The following is a 20,430-nucleotide window of genomic DNA, read 5'->3' as shown; positions in this document are numbered from 1 at the left end:
GTTTCCTAAGCATTATATAAATTAGCTGAAGCTAACTCCTGTCATAATAAAAACATACTCCACTAAAAAGCTGTTTTCCTTTGTCTTAATTTTTCCCTTTCCCACACCCCCGCACCAAAATGTTAGATTAACCAATCTTCACGAATGTGAACGTCACCTAAGAAATAAAGTTTGGCTCTTCACCACTCTTTAACCATAAAGAGAATAAGATCACCGGGGTCCACTGTACAGACCCACAACCTATGGCAATCTATATAGAAATACTCTCTAAAAATCATCACCAACTTACTTGGAATTAGTGCTACTGGTCTTACTTTCAGGGAAGACCCAATAACAATGAGGAGATCAACTTCATCTTTGTCATATTTCATGGCTCTATGAAACTGCTCTGGTAAATTTTCACCAAAAAAGACAATCTCTGGTTTCATGATAGCAAGTGGCTCATCAGCTGGGCACCTAGGACAACGAGGAACCACCTACATGTTCCAGATTTTGGTTGAGATGGGGAGGAAAAGGGAAAGCACTCAAGTTAGAAATAATCATAATCAACATTTACGCACTTTCCAAGAATGCATTTCAAAATTATCAAAGAAGTTGAATCACTATATTGTATATCTGAAACTAATATAAATACTATAATAGTTAACTATACTGGAATTAAAATTAAAAACTTAAAGAAGAATAATTAGAATTCCCACATAAAAAAAGTGTTTTCAAACTGAAGTGTAGAAGCATATGAAATGAGCCATGTGCTTAAGTGCTTGGGGGATGGGGGGAATTATCAAAGAAAACAAAAAAGCTATGGATAAATAGGGAAAACTGGATACTACCCTCAATGGCAATGTCAACTATCAATGACTTTACCAACATACAATGAAATACAATGGTGTTATTATCTAAGTATGTAGCTACTGTAATAGCCATGAAGACCTACAGTTGATATTTAAGAGTCCACTGCAGATTAAGAAAATCCAGCACTTGTATATATGTACACATACGACTTAATCCTTTAAAAAAAATGTAAGAAATGATTCCATTTTAATGATATTCTCCACTCATAATTTTAACTATATATGCAGCTAAGCACATAAAATTTGTATCTGGATGGTTCTTATCCTCTGCCATTATTTTCCCATATTTCTTTTTTGGGGGACAGTGATCATACATGAAATACCTTTTACAGGGAACCCTCCCACACTGTTGGTGGGAATGCAAGCTGGTGCAGCCACTCTGGAAAACAGTATGGAGATTCCTCAAAAAGTTGAAAATAGAGCTACCATGTGACCCAGCAATTGCACTACTGGGTATTTACCCCAAAGATACAAATGTAGTGATCTGAAGGGGTACGTGCACCCCAATGTTTATAGCAGCAATGTCCACAATAGCCAAACTATGGAAAGAGCCAAGATGTCCATCAACAGATGAATGGATAAAAGAAGATGTGGTGTGTGTGTGTGTGTGTGTGTGTAATGGAATATTATGCAGCCATCAAAAAACCCAAAATCTTGCCACTTGCAAGGACGTGGATGGAACTAGAGGGTATTATGCTAAGTGAAATAAGTCAATCAGAGAAAGACAGGTATCATATGATCTCATGGATATGAAGAATTCTTAATCTCAGAAAACAAACTGAGGGTTGCTGGAGTGGTGGGGGGTGGGAGGGATCGGGTGGCTGGGTGATAGACACTGGGGTGGGTATGTGCTATGGTGAGCACTGTGAATTGTGTAAGACTGTTGAATCACAGACCTATACCCCTGAAACAAATAATACATTATATGTTAAAAAACAAAACAAAACACGAAGATAGTAAGAAGGGAAAAATGAAGGGGGGGAAATCAGAGGGAGAGACGAACCATCAGAGACAATGGACTCTGAGAAACAAACTGAGGGTTCTAGAGGGGAGGGGGATGGGGGATGGGTTAACCTGGTGATGGGTATTAAAGAGGGCACGTATTGAATGGAGCACTGGGTGTTATTCGCAAACAATGAATCATGGAACACTGCATCAAAAACTAATGATGTAATGTATGGTGATTAACATAATAAAATTTTAAAAAAAGATTAAAAAAATACCTTTTACAATAACTTTTTAAATGTTTTAAAGGATTACCAAGAACTAATTTAAGATTCAAAATCCGACAGGAACTAAAAGGGGAAAGTAAGAGAAACTAATATAGCAACATCTCAAGTATGATTTATTTTAACTTAGATATTAAGAAGCCAATTTCATTTTAGAGACATTATAGAGCAATGTTTTCAACTTAAGGGATTAAAAGGTTCTTGTATATTTATTTCATCAGAGTTCCCAATGGTAATATTATCTTCCTGGATCTTTCTGTACCACATACTTTCAGAAAAAAAGGGAAAAAAAAGAATGCGGAGGCAAAAGAAGAAACAGAAGAAAAAAAAACAGGTCAGAGACATGCACAACTCCTAAAATATGGGGGATAAATTACCTGATTAAAAATATCTCCTCGTACAGCTTCACAGTCTACTTTGTATTTACAAATCAAGCAAGATGCTGTTGCAAAGGAACCTAAAAACAACCAATACACACATGCATTATTAAAGGAATGTTTCCCTTTCTTTAAACATACCACAAAGATTATAAAGTTTGACACCAGAAAAGAGAATTAAGACTCCACGGGGGGAGCGCCTGGGTGGCTCAGATGGTTAAGCGTCTGCCTTTGGCTCATGTCATGATTCCAGGGTCCTGGGATTGAGCCCTGCATCGGGCTCCCTGCTCAGTGGGGAGCCTGCTTCTCCCTCTGCCTCTCTCTCTCTCTGTCACTCTCATGAATAAATAAAACATTTAAAAAAAAAAAAAAAAAAAAGACTCCACAGGGGAATCTCAGGGGTGAATAATCAAAATACTTATATATAATACAGACAGAATCCAATCATTGAGATGTTGATATACACAGTGACACTTCCTAAAGCTATTCTTTTCAATAAAATAAACCAATTCCTCCAGAGCTAAAACTCTACAGAGTTGGAAGGTTATAATTGTGTGACCTTAGCTTAATTAACAGTTATACATTAAGAACAGATTTTTTTGTTTCTGGGTTGTTTTTTTTTTTAAGATTTTATTCATCCATTCATCCCAGAGAGAGGGAGAGAGCACAAGCAGTGGGAGAAGAAGAGGGAAAAGCAGGCTCCCCACTGAGCAGGGAGCATTATGCAGGGCTCAATCCCAGGACCCTGGGATCACGACCTGAGCTGAAGACAGACACTTAACCGACTGAGCTACCCAGGCACCCCAAAAGCAGTTCAGATACATAAGAAAATGGTCTGCGCCTACTTGTTGTCTTAGATTGAAAGTCTTCTATATTTCCAAATTCTATACATCTGAACTACCCCTGTTCCTCTGGTTTCATAAACTAAAGATGTCATATTTTTATTATATTGACATATAAAAAATACTGACATATTACTTTTGTAATCAAAGACGGTTATTTAGAAGAATTTAATGGAATACAACTGCTACACCTTTTGAAACACAACAGAACGTTAATCTGATGTTTTGTGCAATTAAGTATCAAGCTCAATAATTCTGGTTTAATTTTTTTGCATTCTACTTTTCAAAATTTATCTACAACTGATCAGTTAACAATGACTAAATAAAAAGGCTTAATGTCGGGGTGCCTGGGTGGCTCAGATGGTTAAGCGTCTGCCTTCGGCTCAGGTCATGATCCCAGGGTCCTGGGATCGAGTCCTGCTCCTTGGGGAGCCGGCTTCTCTCTCTGCCTCTCTCTTTCTCTGTCTCTTATGAATAAATGGATAAAATCTTAAAAAAAAAAAAAAAAAGGCTTAATCTCCATTTCTGGATGGCAGCCTACTTTCTAATCCTATTTTTTCCTATAAAACTAATTAAATAACAGAAAACAATTCTGAAGTTTACTAACCATGACACTGAATTATCCTTTGGATTCCTGCAACCTGTTCCAGTGTATCTATGTTCTGAGTATAGTTCCGAAGTAGTTTTCCTTCTTTATCTGACAAGGCTATGAATTTGTGACAGAGAGATGGTTGGAACTGTCCAGGATATATTTCCTATATAATGCAAAAGGCAAAAAAAGATTACAGTAAAGAAATAAGTATAACACATCTCATGTTTAGGTTTAACCAAATAACTACCAATGATAGTCCCCCATGTATAAATTAAAAAATACATGAGCATCTCAAAGCATCTAGATGGTTGCAACACACACCTACAAAAGGATTGCTGCTGTAATATGTATAAAACTCAGCAATTAGTGAACTTGCCCCCTGAAGGAAAAAGTCAACCCATAAGCATCTCTAATAAATGTTAACAGATATTTTAATAAAAGTCAGAAGAAATACACACCTGAGAATATATCTAATTTTTTGTTGGCTGCAAATTCAGGGTTTGTTTTAAGGAAAAAGAAAAGTTTAAGTTGAAATTAAAGATATCAAAGATATGGTGACTTCTTTTAAAAACTAAAAGGCACTGTCAACACAATATTAAAAGTTGTTTATTCATCATTCATTATAAATATCAACCTGTTGGAAGTTTAAAGCTAAAGTTTTAATTCCTTACCAAAATTGTTTTCCTTCCACTGCACAGGCACATACTGGTATAGTATAGAGTTGCTCATGAATGCTGAGTTGCTGGATTTTGTGTGTGTGTTTTTCCCCCCAAATAATGCTTCAATGCTGTTTCTTCTTTAAAAACAAAGAATTCAGATATACACATGGCAAAAAGATCAGAGAAAAAGTATCAATTTTGGTCCTCTCAACTTTTGACAGTGTTTTTATTAAATTTCATTTAGTAAGTGACTATGGCAAAGGAAGTTTCTTCTCTACTTTTTTCTTTAAAGTAGTAATGCTGCCTACTTCCTTACCATTCATTACAGCCTCTAACCTATTACAATGCTAGCAAAAAAATCAGACACAACCGTATGTCTGTCAATAGGGGACCGGTTGTAGAAATATAGTACATCCATAATAGTGGAGTATGCAGCCATTAAAATGAATGTGAGAGGTCTAGATGTACTGACCTGGAAAATGGTCCAATGACATGTGAAAAAAAGCAAGTTAGTCACCAGTGTGTAGAGTTCTGTTTTTGTTGTTTGTTATTAAGCAAAAATAGAAATTATATGCACGTGTATATATAGATACATTCATACAAACATCAAGTCAAGAAGGATACTAACAAGCTATTAACAGAAGTGGGGAAACTTTCAACTTCTGACACTATACAAAAAAAGTTTAATAAGATTACGGATGACTTTACTTTTAACCTATTTAATATTCCAAATTTTAAGAAACTCTCTACAGGGATACCTTTTAGGAAAAATAATAAGCAATCTCTAACTACCACCACATACATGTTCGTATGCTACTGAAAATGTTTTACAAAAATCCAAAGATTCTGCCTCACATTCAAACTTGTATCATGAATTTCACTGACTACTTTGCAATTTAAGAAGCAGACAATGCATACAGAAAGAATTAACAAGGGCTTATAAAGCTATGTTTATAGAAAACTGAAAGCTACATTATGTTTTGAACCACTGTATCATGCTATACTAACCATTGTTTTCTCCCCAGAATGCTTTGTTCTAGTACATTTAAAGGATTAATCGTCATAATTATTTACTAAGCTCTCTCTGGAAATGGCTATTAAAAGTTTTTATAAAAAAATTGTTTTTACAACAAAGATTACAATATGCTAGGCTACAGATAGGTTCTAATAAAGAACATGAGAACAGCATGCCACACTCATAACATGAACAAATGACTGCCTCCAGAGCAGGTTTGGGGAGCAAGAGTACCAAGACTCTACCCTCCTGGAATGAACTTCTCTGTGTCTTATCATCCCCCATTCCTTTTATATATATATGTATAATAAATTTTTTTTTTAAAGTACGCTCCATGCCCAACAAGTGACTTGAACTCATGACCCTAACTAAGATCAAGAATTGCATGCTCTACCGACTAAGCCAGCCAGGTGCCCCTCCCCATTCCCTTTTTAAAGGGGAAGGTAAGAAGCACAAAGATGTTGTGGTACAGTAGATTCAGTTCTACACTCCAGTTTCCCTTCATGTCCAATCCGTAACAGTTCAGGGTAGTTTAGCCCTTAAAGTTACAAATCAATTCCTGTAGTTGGGGATAAACTATAAATAATTTATTTTATAAGCCTACATTTTATATGTTAGAACCTAAGTGATTTGAATCTTAACTATTTTCTTTTGCATATACAGTGGACTATGTTGCAATCATTAGATTTAAATACTGTATTCAAACTAAAGGATATAATCTGAAATAATGAAAAAAAATTACCCTGGAAGGACTTTTAATGGATATTACTCCCAAGACAGGCTCTTAACATGAAGTCTGCTAAAAACCAAATGGCTGTGGATAAAACTTTCAGATAAAAGTATGGATTGGGATGCCTGAGTGGCTAAGTCGGTTTAAGCATCTGACTTCAGCTCAGGTCGTGATCTTACACTCCTGGGCTCCCTGCTCAGTGGAGAGTCTGCTTCTTCCTCTTCCCCTGCCCCTCCCCGTGCTCTCCCTCTTGCTCAAATAAATAAATCTTAAAAAAAAAAGAGTCACAAAAGTATGGATTGATCTCCTATGTTGGAACTGTGACATGTTAGCTAGCCCTGTTCTAAGTAAGATAGACCATCCCAAATCTGAACATTGTAAAGTACTATTAGGAAAACAATTATGTGAGCTAGACCATTCTGTTACTGCTATAGGGGTACTTATAGATTAGAATGAAAGCAGAACTGGGACCAATACTTGAAATGCTATTAAAAAGATGCATTGCTGGGGCACCTGGGTGGCTCAGTCGTTAAGCGTCTGCCTTCGGCTCAGGTCATGATCCCAGGGTCCTGGGATCGAGCCCCACATCAGACTCCCTGCTTGGTGGGAAGCCTGCTTCTCCCTCTCCCACTCCCCCTGCTTGTGTTCCCTCTCTCGCTGTCTCTCTGTCAAATAAATAAAATCTTAAAAAAAAAAAAAAAGATGCATTGCTTCCACAAAGATGTATTTACCAGGCATAACAGGAGCCCTTTATTATAATGCTGTAGACCAGGCTGAGGACTGGGGTTTTACATCTTAAAAGACTGGAAAGGTGGGATGCCTGGGTGGCTCAGCCAGTTAAGCGTCTGCCTTTGGCTCAGGTCATGATACCAGGGTCCTGGGATCCAGTCCACATCAGGCTCCTTGCTTGGTGGGGAGCCTGCTTCTCCCTCTGTCTGCCACTCCCCCTGCTTGTGCACATTCTCTTTCTCTGACAAATAAATTAATTAAATCCTCAAAAAAAAGAAAAAATCAAAAAAAACTTTAAAGGCTGGAAAGGTAAACAAAACATGACAGAGTTCCTATACGGCCCACAAAGAAAACCATATTTACTATCTGGCCCTATACTGAAAAGGTTTGCTGACTCTATTGTAGACATATACATCCCCATTTTGCAGATGAAAAAACTAAAGCACAGAAATAACTTGCCAAAAGTCACAAGACCAAGTAGAAGAGCTGTCATTCAAATCCAGTTTTGACACCAAAGTGTGGCTCTTAATCACTATGCATACTGCCTTTTCAGTTTTTGATCCCTCAACATCATTTCCTATTTCTCTTTTAAGCTAATTAAGCACCACTATTAGGTATTGCATTTTGCACATCCTCAAGGGACTGCTGCAACTTGAATTCCAATCACCATCTAACTTAAAAACACTCTTCAAGAATGCATGATGTCTCCACAATCAGTATGAGAAAGAAGCATCTCAATGGAAAAAAACAGCTAAGAACAAATAGGCAGTTCAAAGATATACACATGGCCAGTAGTAAAAAGCAGTCATCCACACTAATAAACAAAAACAAAACACTAATATGATAAATAAGATACTGATTTTTATCTATTGAACTGATAGTTTTAACTGCCTTAAAAACAACTCTAGGGGCGCCTGGGTGGCTCAGTTGTTAAGCGTCTGCCTTCGGCTCAGGTCATGATCCTAGGGTCCTGGGATCCAGCCCCGCATCGGGCTCCCTGCTCTGCAGGAAGCCTGCTTCTCCCTCTCCCACTCCCCCTGCTTGCGTTCCCTCTCTCACTGTGTCTCTGTCAAATAAATAAATAAAATCTTTAAAAAAAAACAAAAACACAACTCTAGATATCCATTAATAGGAGACTGATTAAATATGTTGTGGTACAACTATAGTACTATGTAGCCTTTTCTTAAAAATGACGTATATTGGGGCGCCTGGGTGGCTCAGTTGGTTAAGCGACTGCCTTCGGCTCAGGTCATGATCCTGGAGTCCCTGGATCGAGTCCCGCATCGGGCTCCCTGCTCAGCAGGGAGTCTGCTTCTCCCTCTGACCCTCCCCCCTCTCATATGCTCTCTCTCTCAAATAAATAAATAAAATCTTAAAAAAAAAAAAAGACGTATATCTGTTAAGTGCCACTATGAAACTATTTCCAAGAATATTAAGCAGGAAAAAAAAGCAAGGTAGAGAAAAGGGTGTGTGATTCTGTTGGTAATTATTTTCAAAATACTGAAAACTTACAGTAATGCCCCTCTCCTATATACACAAACAAGTTTACTCATTTTTTTTTTCCTGGAACAATAACCCAAGAAAACATCTTACCATGGTAAACTTTGAAGAGATTGGAGATAGAGATGACTGAAGGGGGAAGCCAACTAACATGTTTTGTACTGTTAAGAATTTTTTAAACCACATATACAACACACATACATACACACACACACACGTGTGCATGTGATTTTTTTTTTAAGTATTTTAATGCCAACAGTATACTGTGGAGGGTTTTTTGGGTGTGTAGGGGGCAGAAGCATGCTAAGTCAGCCTTCTAACACACTTCTGATAGGAGTATACTTTATTCCACCTTTCCAGGTAGCAGTGAGACAAAACCTATCATGACCTTTAGCAACTGCACTTTGGAATTTATCCTAAAAACACTGGAAACATACCAAAAAGTACAATCACAGCAACACTATTTACAATAAAAGAAAGTAGGAAACACCCGAAATGTGCACTTGTGGAATTATAGTACACCAGTGGATGAACATTATGACCATTATAAAATATTCAAATATCTGAAAGAAAAAATTTATTAAATACAAAAGACAAATCCAAAGCAGTAGGCAAAACAGCCCATTTTTATAATAAAAATATACATTCAATAAGTAAATAAAACAAAAATAATACATTCGGGTATAAAACTATAGGTGCCTTTATACATACGTGATTTACATACACATAGGTACCAACACTGTCTTCAGATGAATGGGATTGTGGCTTTTGGGGGGGGGGGGCTTGCATTTTTTGATGAAAGGTGATGAGCTGGTTTTAAGAGTTTAACTTTCTAACTATAGAATCTGGTATGTTTGCACATTATCAATAAAATGATCATTTATTGAATATATATAAAGATGTTTGGAATTTAGTTCATAAAAATTCAGTTATTTCCCCGTCTACTTTTTGACTTTTAATCACTTTAGAGTAAAGGATATTCATTGAATTCAATATGGATATCATCTATACTCTCTGAACACAGTCCTTTTTAACAACAAAAAAAAAGTTATTTATATATCCTCAGTTTCACCCTGACTCTTAATACAACCCCTCATTTTTAACAGTATCTGTAAATTGTTTTAGACTCCTGAGAACCATGACCACAACTCATTATCAATCCAAACCCTTACAATGCACTATGGTTCAGAACATGGCTATACAGCTTTAATGTTGCGCTTAACTGTTCTTATATGCAAGAATTCAAAGAGATATCCCCACAGGTAGGCACACTGTAATACAGTGATGCTCAAACGGGATGTTTGGCAATGTCTGGAGGCATTTCTGATTGTGATGACTGGGAGTGAGAGTGTTACTAATAGCATTTAGGGGGAGAAGGCCAAGGATGCTGCTAGATATCCTACAATGCATAGGACAGTTCCTGACAGCAAAGAATCATCCACCCCAATATGTCAACAGGTTGAAAAACTGCTCTACTGAGCCAGCTGGAATTTCGCATCTAAATGAAATCTGTTTCTTCTCAATAATTATATACAATCATTGCCTCAATACATGTTTAGAAATTCCTTCTTTCCAAAATGTCTAAATTTCACCAGTAATATTTACTCTTTTCATGGTGTCATATTAAATTCACTTTCTCCTAACGGACTAAAATCATAAGCCATTCTTACGAACTTTCTGCCCAGTTAGAGAAACTGATAAAAAAAATTTTAGGCTATGAGTATTTATGTAATATTTAAAGAATCTGGTAAAATACTGTGTAATATTTACATATCCTCCCCACTCTCCATTTCTGTATATGATCTTTGATTCTTTGTCCTTACTTATTTCCCCCTTAAGCTTTTTCCTATTCATTTTTAGGCCAAAATTAACTCAGTCTGTTACCATTACTATCAATTTTAAGTGCTACTTCAGCAACTAAAAGCATTTGTTTAGGCAGTTCCTAATATGAGAATTAAAAGCATAACAATTCTATATGAGTAGCAGTTACAAAGGTGAATATATTTGGCTCTTACCATAACTTAAATGAAAACTCAGAGCAATCATGCAGAATTAAACTTATATTAACAAAACTGAAAAAGGATGCACTTTATAGATGACTACACTTATTTTTTTCACTAAACTAAAAAAATACACATAACTCCTTAAAGCTTTTATGGAAGAAAAAAATGCTGCCCCTCCAAACTTTTCTTCTCCCAGGTGGCATGAAAGATGTACACAGTGGTTAAAAACACTGTAACACATTAACAGTGTGCCATTTTTACCATAACTCAACTTATTTTCTCTTATGCATGGTCCAGATTTGTTAAGTGCATTTTTTAAAGTTCCTATAATTTGTCTTTAGTAGAGTAATTCTGAATTGCTTCTACAGATTCTTACACATCAAAGCTAGTTTAAGCTCAAACTGAGTACCCAAGTCTGTACATTAAACAACTAAAGTTTCTTACCCTTGCTATTTCAATTCTCAGTTACCACATTTTTCCCAAGTGTCAGGTTACTACTTTACTAGGCAATTTAATATATACTTCAGGGGAAAAAGCTGACGAGTTCGTTTGGGCAATGTGTTTCTTCTCAGAACACAGAATTTACAGCAAAAATCTAGTGAGCATTATATAAATGTACCATCAACTTTTATCATCAAATAGAAGATAAAGTAATTTCTAGTTACTTGCTGGCCCTCTTAAGTGTTCATTTCTGCTAACTAGAGCTATTATTATGTGAATGTCCTAGGTCCAAATCAAGAAACCTATAATTAAGTGATATTTCATTGTTCTTCAAAATCATGTAGTAGTACCACTAGCAGTGGCATGTTAGAGCTCTTCTGAGTTATATAAATAGGTCATATGGTTTGAAAGTAGCACTTTTAGGGGCACATGGGTGGCTCAGTTGTTGGGCATCTGCCTTCGGCTCAGGTCATGATCCCAGGGTCCTGGGATCGAGCCCCACATTGGGTTCCCTGCTCTGCGGGGAGCCTGCTTTTCCCCCTCCCACTCCCCCTGCTTGTGTTCCCTCTCTAGCTGTGTCCCTCTCTGTCGAATAAATAAATAAAACCTTAAAAAAAAAAAAAGCACTCTAATTAAAATTCAGGTTCATTTAATTTCTAGATTTATGAAAATTAGTCAATACAAAAGACCCTTATCAAATATACTAAAGTTTAGCAATAACAATTTTACAATTTCTTTCCATAAGACTGAACTATAGAATAAAAAAATAAAAGTCTTCTAATGACTAAAATCTCCTGGGCATGGTATAATTTAATCTCGAACTTTATAGGAGAGCTGCCCAATAGAAATATGTGAGCCATGGATTTCCTAGTAACCACATTAAAAGCATGAAATCATCGTAATTTTTGACCCAATATCAAAAGCATTATTATTTCTACATATAATCAGTACCTATAAATATATAATAATACTATTTTCTATTTTTTCCATACTACATTTCCAAAATCTGGTATATCTTCCATACTTACATCACATCTCAGTACACTTAAGTACTCAACAGCCCCATGTAGCTAGAGGATTCCAAATTAGTGCAGCTCTAGAGACTCTAGAGCAAAATAAAGCAATCTTGACTAAAATGTAACCTAAGAATCTTCATCCCTAACCACAGATTTTTGAGGCACATCTTCACATGTTAAAGTGTCTACTATAAAACATTAGCAAAGATTACAATCTTTATGACCCATAAAAAATATTAAAAATCAAAACAGTGATGTTACTTTCATATGGTCTATTAACCTCTAAAATAGCCTGAACAATGTAAAGGCCATTACTAAAATGCAAACTTGAAAAATATGAAATAATCTCTTTAAAAATAAGCCCAATCCTAAAATGGAAAGTAAATGATAGTCCCCCTTCTGGGAAGAAAATTCTGACTGAAATGACTTTATTTCGTGATCTTACTCTACCACAGTCCTAGTACCCAATTTACTAGACAATGAATGGTCAACTTAAGAAGCCTAAATATGAATAAAATACATTTTCATGAGAGAAGGCCAAAGAACAACTAGAAGACTTCATAGTACCTTTGCAAACTTGAAGAATGGTCTTGGATCTTTTCTGAAATATTCAATATCAAACATTGCTTGAGGATCTGGAAGGTCTGGGAAGTCTATTGCAAGGCGAGCATAAATACCATCTCTTGACCTGAAGTCAGGTATTCCACAAGAAACAGAAACCTGAAATACGCATGGCATAATTTGTACAATTAAATCTTCCATCTACGTTTATAATTACTAGTTCATCATATAATTAGGGAAGAGCTGAAAAATATTTACTTTAAAATTTATCTTGGGGAACAACAATACTGCCCTACTCTAATTTCAAATTCAAATAAACACACACACAAAAAAACAAGAGTATAATGAAATCCACCATATTTTCCATTCACAATAGGGTAAGGAATTTTAAGTCAGGCTAATTTTTTTTGTCAGGCTAACTTTAAACCTTTAAACATTTAACCAACACATTAAAGCAACTGCAATTTGAGAACAGTAAATCATTTCAAATTATTTTATCTACAAAGCAGGCAAGATTTTCTATCGCAGTCAGGTATTTGAAAAAACAAAACTGTCATCTGGTCAGGGTTATAGTATTTCAAGAATATTAAATTCCTGTATTTTCTTTAAAAATTCTATCATACGGGGCGCCTGGGTGGCTCAGTTGGTTATGTGACTGCCTTCGGCTCAGGTCATGATCCTGGAGTCCCGGGATCGAGTCCCACATCGGGCTCCCTGCTCAGCGGGGAGTCTGCTTCTCCCTCTGACCCTCCTCCCTCTCATGCTCTTTCTCATTATCTCTCTTGCAAATAAATAAAATCTTAAAAAAAAAAAAAAAAATTCTATCATACGATATTTTAATTCTAAACTGACATTTCAAATAGGAATTTCAGAAGTTAACTTTTTGTTTCACAATTTCATCAGCTGACTCCACTCTAACCTCAGAATAAAACTCCCTTGTCTCAACCACACCTGGGAACAAAGCAGAACTATTCTTGATAATCATTTATGGTTAAATAGCACTCTGCCTTAACTCAAAATGGCAAAAAACAGGTCTGAATTTTACTCCCAACAGTTGCCCTAGGTCACTAACATGTAACATACTCTGTTTTAAACACACAATAGCCTTAGGTAGCTAGTTAAGTGCTAACCCAAAGTGGGGCTAATGCAACACGTCAAGCTACCTGTTGCCTTCCCAACACTGTTACTTACTTGTGAACACCAATTAGGTTCCTGGTTTCCCATAAAGATGGAACAAAGATCCAATTTTTCCATCAGACCCTGACACACTTTAATGCAAACAGCATCCCCTGCATCTCCTTTAGGAGCTGTAGTATAATAAGTAAAAACCTTGCCTTAAATTCCACTTACTGTATTTACAAACAGAAATCTTTTACAGTTGTTGGAGAGGTTTTTACAGTAATGAACCAATTCAACTGCTGCAGCACTTTTTAAAGATTTTTTTTTTAATTTATTTATTAGAGAGAGAGAGAGAGAGCGCGCGCGCGCGCGCGCGCAAGAGGGGGAAGGGTTAGAGGGAGAAGCAGACTCCCCGCCGAGCAGGGAGCCCGATGTGGGACTCAATCCCGGGACTCCAGGATCATGACCTGAGCCGAAGGCAGTCGCTTAACCAACTGAGCCACCCAGGCACCCTGCAGCACTTTTTATACAGCAGTTTCCAAACACAAATTCCCATTATCATGTTAGGAAAAATTCTACACAAAAAATGTTTCCTAATTGAAAAAGGCCCCAAGAAAAAATCACATACCACCTCCCTCTTTTACTAGTGTTTTATACATCTTACGTACCCCAGCTCCAGTTAGAACTATTATTTTTTTGCACTCTTGCAGTAATTTCACAGCATCTTCAATTGTATTAATATCTTTTCTTTTTTTCCTTTTTGGTGGTTCTGAAAGTATATTAATAACAATCTGCCACAGTGTCATATCATCCAATTCAGGTGGAGGAATTGTTTCTGGTAGTAAATCTTTAAGAATTGTTCGAGGATCTGTGCCAATCATGAGATGTTGCTGAACAAAAGTATATGGACCTACATCAAGAAGGAAAAGAATTAGATCGAATCCACCTCCAAGTAATTCAAAATCTCATTTTCTAAAGTAATGAATTAGCAATCTTCAAAGTTTTTTTTGCAAAGAACACACAATATAAAGGTATTTCATTCTTTAGAGCTAGTGCTCTCTCCCAATGAGATGAAGATCAAATTAGAGATGTGCCTGCTCTTAGAGCTCTTAAATCCAGTGTCTTCTCTCCTGTTTCTAAGAATAAAACGAAAATTCATTCTTCAGATCAATTATTATTTTCTCTTTCAAAAAAAATATGTCATGTTAAGACTTAAAAATTTAGTATGTTAAGCTGTTTTGGATCAAAAGACTATCAACATTAATTATTCAATTGCTGATAATAATTACCTTCATTTACTGAGTACTTATTTAATGTCAGGAACTGTCAGTTATTAATTCACATAAGTCTTCCCTGAAATATTTTTAATAGATGAGAAAACTGACACTGAGAGAGAGAAAACAGTTTGCCCAAGACTACCCAGTTAGTAAGTGGCAAAGGCCATAATGCACACCCAGAGTTGCATGCCAAATTCCACGCTCTAATTTTGTTTCCAAAGCAATTGCCTCTACTTCTGCAATTTCTTTCATGTTTGTTTTTATCGTTTTGAGCACCATTCGTTTGAAGAAAAGCCAAAGAAAGATGTTAAATTACAAATTAAAAAAAAAAAGTTGAGCTATCTTGAGCTATAAAATACCATGTATTTAAGAGTTAATTTTTTAAAAAGTCAAAATTAACTAACAATTTTTATTTATTTACTTATTTATTTTTACAACAAACCAAACCAAAGCTATGTTTTTATTGGTGCTGTTAAGTCCCTCCTCACCACCCTGCCTTGATAGATGGGGGTGTGTCTTGTTCCTAGAGGTGACAAAATGAAGCATTGCCACTTAGTGTTTTTAAAAATCTTTTGAAAGATGTACTATAAAATTATCTTAACACAAATATAAAGGCTATGCATCTATGGTAATCTTGATCAAAGCACTATTTTCATTTGATAAAAATCTTAGATTCTCTAATAGCTTTTGCTGTTACTCTACAAATTCAGTTACGTCTCCTCTTTCTCAACGATACTCTTTTTTAACCTGAAATAACTTTCTAAATGAAGAAGACATGAAAAATTACAGATTAATAAGATATAAAAAAAGATGACAGGCATTTACAATAAATTTGCCAATTTTACCTCAAAATTTAATTTTAAAGCTACTCTTTCTCTCTTTCTTTATTGCTATCATGGTTTAACCTAAAATCATGTCTTATACCATGACTACTGCAATTATCTCCAATGCATCCTTGCCCCTTTGAAGTCAATCTATACACAGTATAGATTTTTTAAATGATCTTAAGAGAAAAAGTGATTTTAAGGGAAAAAGGAGGTCATTATATAATGATAAAAGGGTCAATGATATCAACTTTTAAATTTCAAATTCGGATTGTTGCTAATATACAGAAATACAGTTGAGTTTTAAATAATGATCATGTATCCTATAACTTCGGTCTAAGATCAAATTGAAAATTATTATTACTGGAAAATTTTAAGGAGATAGTAATTACGTATAGATTTCCTGTGGGCTTTCAGGACTGGTACCTTTTCTTTATTGATTTGTAGAACTCTTTTGTACATACTTCTGTTATTAATTACTGTGTATTCTCCTAGATCTTAACCATAGAAATTTAATTCTGGTAAATGTTTTTGTTTTTATTTTCTTCAATATTGTACTAGAAGTACTAACCACTACAATAGACAAGAAAAATAAAAGGAATCTGTATTAGAAAGGCAGATATAAAGCTGTTAGTATTTGCAATAGACAAGATCATCTAAGTAGAAATTTGATGGAAATGTCAAAAAAGCTACTAGAATTAAATGGTTAGATTATTGGTTAGATTAAATGGTTAATTATCTAGCATATTTAATATTTCCTGAGCACAAACTGTGTGCCAGGCACTTTTCTAGGCACCGACAAAACACTATACCACAGTCAAAAATCCCTGCCCCCACGGGGTTTATTTTCTATATACAGGAAATAAAACGAAGTTAGATACAGAGGTTATTAAAAAGTGATAAGTGTTTAAAAAAAAACAAACAGATTTGAATTGAGAAAGAACAAGATACTCTAACTGGAGAAAAAGCACTCCACACAGAGGGGTACAAGTGAAAGAACTGGAGGAGTGAGAAGGACCTGACAGAAATACCAGGTGCCAGCTTCCATGGGCTTATTATTAAGCTGTTTAAAAACAAAAACAGAATAAAGCACTAGACTTTCCCTAGAAAACATAAGCTGACACTAAATGTCAGGAAGCACCTAAGAACCTCAATACCAGGTTATAAGGGTCCAGAAAACTCTATTTTTAGTTGACATTAAAAAATATACAAAGAAGACATTCTCTAAAGTTCTGAAACCATACCTATCCGTGGCCTTGGAGTCCAGTCACTAGAGCTTGCATGTGAGGCTCTATCATCCTCATCACTTTCACAGGAATGAAAACCGTTGGTGATTATTTCATCATCAAACAGAAGGTCATCTGCAAAAGAACCCAAAGTAACTCAAGGTGGCTGAAACAATTTGCATCTAAAATGTATGAAGATCTATAACAGTTATGATGCAATGATTTTCACTGAATAAACCACTGAACATTCATTCATAGTGCCTAGGTTAAAAATGCCTCCTGGGTCAGTTTGCACCATTCATAGGAGCAATATAGCCTCATCTTTATGGATCCTGCAAAGAATCTTAAAACTTCCAGTTCGCCAAAATCTAGAAATAGTTATACTTAAAACACAGGAAGTACTAATCTAGTTACACTGAAATTACAGATCACAAGTAATAGGAAGTCATGAAACTTGTCAAAAACTTAAGTCATTCAAACATAACTATGACTGTGCTCTTCTCTTGTATAATACTAGACATACAAAGATATATGCGTTATTCATTTCCCATATTAAACTGTTTATCGAAATCAAGGGTCAATTTACAAATCTAGACTTGAATGCACACGAATGGTCAAATGGTCAAATGTCCACTGATTGTATTTATTGATAAAGACGAACATCCATCCACGACAGAAACATCTCAGATTGAAAATATGAAAACCCTCAGGGGCGCCTGGGTGGTTCAGTCGTAAAGCCTCTGCCTTCAGCTCAGGTCATGATCCCAGAGTCGTGGGATCGAGCCCCGCATAGGAGTCCCCGCTCCGCGGAAAGCCTGCTTCTCCCTCTTCCACTCCCCCTGCTTGTGTTCCCTCTCTCGCTGTGTCTCTGTCAAATAAGTAAATAAAATCTTAAAAAAAAAAAAAAAAGTCTTAAAGTACTATCATGCTCCATACCCAGCATTAACTGCACCAAATAACTGTAATGTCTTTTGCAAAAAGCTATACTTTTGCAATTTTGCAGACTATGACTTTAGAAACAGCTTTGCTCCTTAAAATTTAAAACAAGTTTAAAAACAGAGATCCTAAAAAAAACACAATAATTGCACAGGTGTGTCAGTTTGCAAAGACAACTGCAAAAGGATGCAAAGGACCAAGCAAAAGTTGCAGATTTAACTGTGCAGGGAAGGGGTGTGGAAGAGCGAAAGATGTTCAACAAAGGCAATATGCTAAAGAGAGGAGGAGGAGAGAGAAACTTACTTTAAAAACCAACTGCGGGAGCTTCGCGGCGCGGCGGCTGCGCAAAGCGCGAGGCCGCCCAGGCGGGCCGCGGAGGGAGGGAAAGAGGGAGCGGAGGGAGGGAATACGCGGGCCGCTCCCGCAGCCCAGCCAGCAGCCAGGGAGGCACACAGTTGAGGCCCGTGGTGGGGAGAGGGAGGCCCCAGAACCAGACCTGAGCCCCCAGCCCGCCTCAGAGAACCCCCCCAACCCCACACCAGAGGGGGCCCCGAGAGAGGGAGGAGGGGATGCGCAGTCCCTGCCGCCCGCGCCCTGCGCACCTCGGTACCCAATCGTCGCCGCCGCCGCCTCTTCCTCCTCTTCGCCTTCGTCGTCGTCGTCGTCGTCGTCGTAGAAGTCGTCGGCCGGCGGCGGCTCCCGGGATAGGCCCTGTAGGCCCGGCCCATTGTCTCCTTCCCCGGCCGTCGCCGCCTGGGCCTCCCGCTCCCCGCCCGCCGCCGCCGCCTCCCGCCACAGCGCCGCGGCCGCCGCGGGGCAGCCCCCGGTCGCCGCCGGCACCTCACGCTCAGTGGCCGCCCCACCGGGCTCGCCCGGGCTCCGCCCCAGGCCGGGACAGTCTCTCCGCGGCCTCTTGCGGAGAGGCTCCCCGGCGGGCGGCGACGCGGCCTCCCTCTCGGCCGCCACCGCCGAGGGGGAGCCGCCGGGCTGAAGGGCGAGCGCCGCCTCGTCCGCCATCTTCCAACTGCCTCTCTGGCCCTTCTCCCTCGCCTCCTCTGCTCCCGCTCGACTCGCGGCACTGGCGCCCCCGCGGCTCCGGCTGCGGGAGATTTAAACCCCGTCACGTGACCCGGGCCCTCGTCGCCCCCGCCCTCCCGCCGCTCCCGCCACCCACGCGGGCCGGACCACAACACGGCGGGTCACGTGGCGGGCGGAGGCGGCGTGGGCTGGAAGGAAACGCGGCCCCACCCCTGTGCGGCAGGCGCGCCTGGCCGCCAAAGTCGCCCGTTTCCCAACTTCTTTTCAAAACTGGCGTCAAATCACTGTCGCCCGGATGGCTCAAGTTTTGGTTCACACTGCGAATTTCCACTTAAGTCTGAAGTGCACACCTTGCTTGCCTTAAGTCTTTTCTAGATTTAAGCTAAGAGGTTAAAACTTAGCTCCTGAGAGGCGGTGAGGAATGAAGCTGGCCAAGGCTTAGCTTCGTGAAATACGCTGGGTAGTCTTAACAGCGTTAAGTAGAGGATAAAAGACGCAGTTCACTCCTCACCCTCTTCACACCATTTTGACAGCTCGTCTTTGCTCCGTTTTCTTCTTGCTCCTGTCTTTGGCTGACTGCTCCCCAACCCCATCACTTGCAGGGTGGTGTAAATTGTCAAATCCTTAAGGCAGGTGTCCGCCCTGAAAAACTTCTGATCTGGGGGGTTGGAGACCAACCTATCGGCTTTCCGGCACCACCTCGGCTCCAAAGGTGTGTGAATTACCTTCTCTGAGTGTACTGGGTCAAGCGGGCGATAAGGAAAGAGCGGAATGAACCTGACTTGGCCCGTATAGGCTTCTGACTTTGGGCTGGGATTTGAGATTCTTGCCCGCCACCTTGAGCAATTTGTTTGGCCTTTCTAAATGTAATATTCTCATCTCTAAAATGGTAATATTTTTAGGGTTGTAAGAATTGAGATATATGTAAAGTGAGGAGGAGTACCTAGTAGCTCAAAATATCAGTCCCATAAATAAATGAATAATTAAATTGCATACTAGAAGCCCCTCTACTTTCCACTCTCCTTGAAATTCCAGAACACTGTCATTCCATATCTAGCCTTAACTAAGGCAAATTTAGAGCCAATGTTTGGTAGAGCATCTGCCTCTGCAGTGCGGCATTAGAACCCCTTAAAGGACCTCTTCAAGTTTATAGTAAACCATACCTTAAGCTTATTATGGGGGCCTGCCTATACTGAGCCAATTGAAAATTTAGGCAAGCAACTTGTTTCTTTACTCTTTTTTTTTTTTTTTTAAGATTTTATTTATTTATTCGAGAGACAGAGAGCATGAGCAGGGGGAGCTGCAGAGGGAGAAGGAGAAGCATGGTTCTGGATCCCAGGACCCCAGAATCATGACCTGAGCTGAAGGCAGACGCTTAAGGACTCAAGCCACCCAGGAGCCCTGTTTCTTCATTCTTAAAATAAATAAATAAATAAATAAATAAATAAATAAATAAATAAATAAA

At 38.2% G+C, this 20,430-nt stretch overlaps 1 protein-coding gene across 2 annotated transcripts in view; it reads right to left on the bottom strand.

Annotated features, from left to right (window-relative positions):
- Window positions 1-19,010, bottom strand: part of LOC118018619 (NAD-dependent protein deacetylase sirtuin-1) — a 29,683-nt gene extending 10,673 nt beyond the window's left edge. The window contains exons 1-7 of one of the 2 annotated variants that reach the window (XM_035017281.1): window positions 18,530-19,010; window positions 17,010-17,126; window positions 14,333-14,574; window positions 12,552-12,704; window positions 3,907-4,054; window positions 2,458-2,537; window positions 290-476 (exon numbers count right to left, since the gene is read on the bottom strand). In XM_035017281.1, the coding sequence (XP_034873172.1) occupies window positions 290-476; window positions 2,458-2,537; window positions 3,907-4,054; window positions 12,552-12,704; window positions 14,333-14,574; window positions 17,010-17,126; window positions 18,530-18,944 (1,342 nt within the window). In that variant the 5' untranslated portion in view covers window positions 18,945-19,010. Of the gene's footprint in view, window positions 1-289; window positions 477-2,457; window positions 2,538-3,906; window positions 4,055-4,562; window positions 5,922-12,551; window positions 12,705-14,332; window positions 14,575-17,009; window positions 17,127-18,529 lie in introns of those variants that run through there. The other variant, XM_035017291.1, reaches the window with a different exon arrangement.
- Window positions 19,011-20,430: the final 1,420 nt, after the last annotated feature.

The sequence above is a fragment of the Mirounga leonina genome, unplaced genomic scaffold (assembly GCF_011800145.1).
Source record: "Mirounga leonina isolate KUSES-001 unplaced genomic scaffold, KU_Mleo_1.0 Mir_107, whole genome shotgun sequence".
Taxonomy (NCBI): domain Eukaryota; kingdom Metazoa; phylum Chordata; class Mammalia; order Carnivora; family Phocidae; genus Mirounga; species Mirounga leonina.
This window is presented reverse-complemented; position numbering and strand designations above follow the sequence as displayed.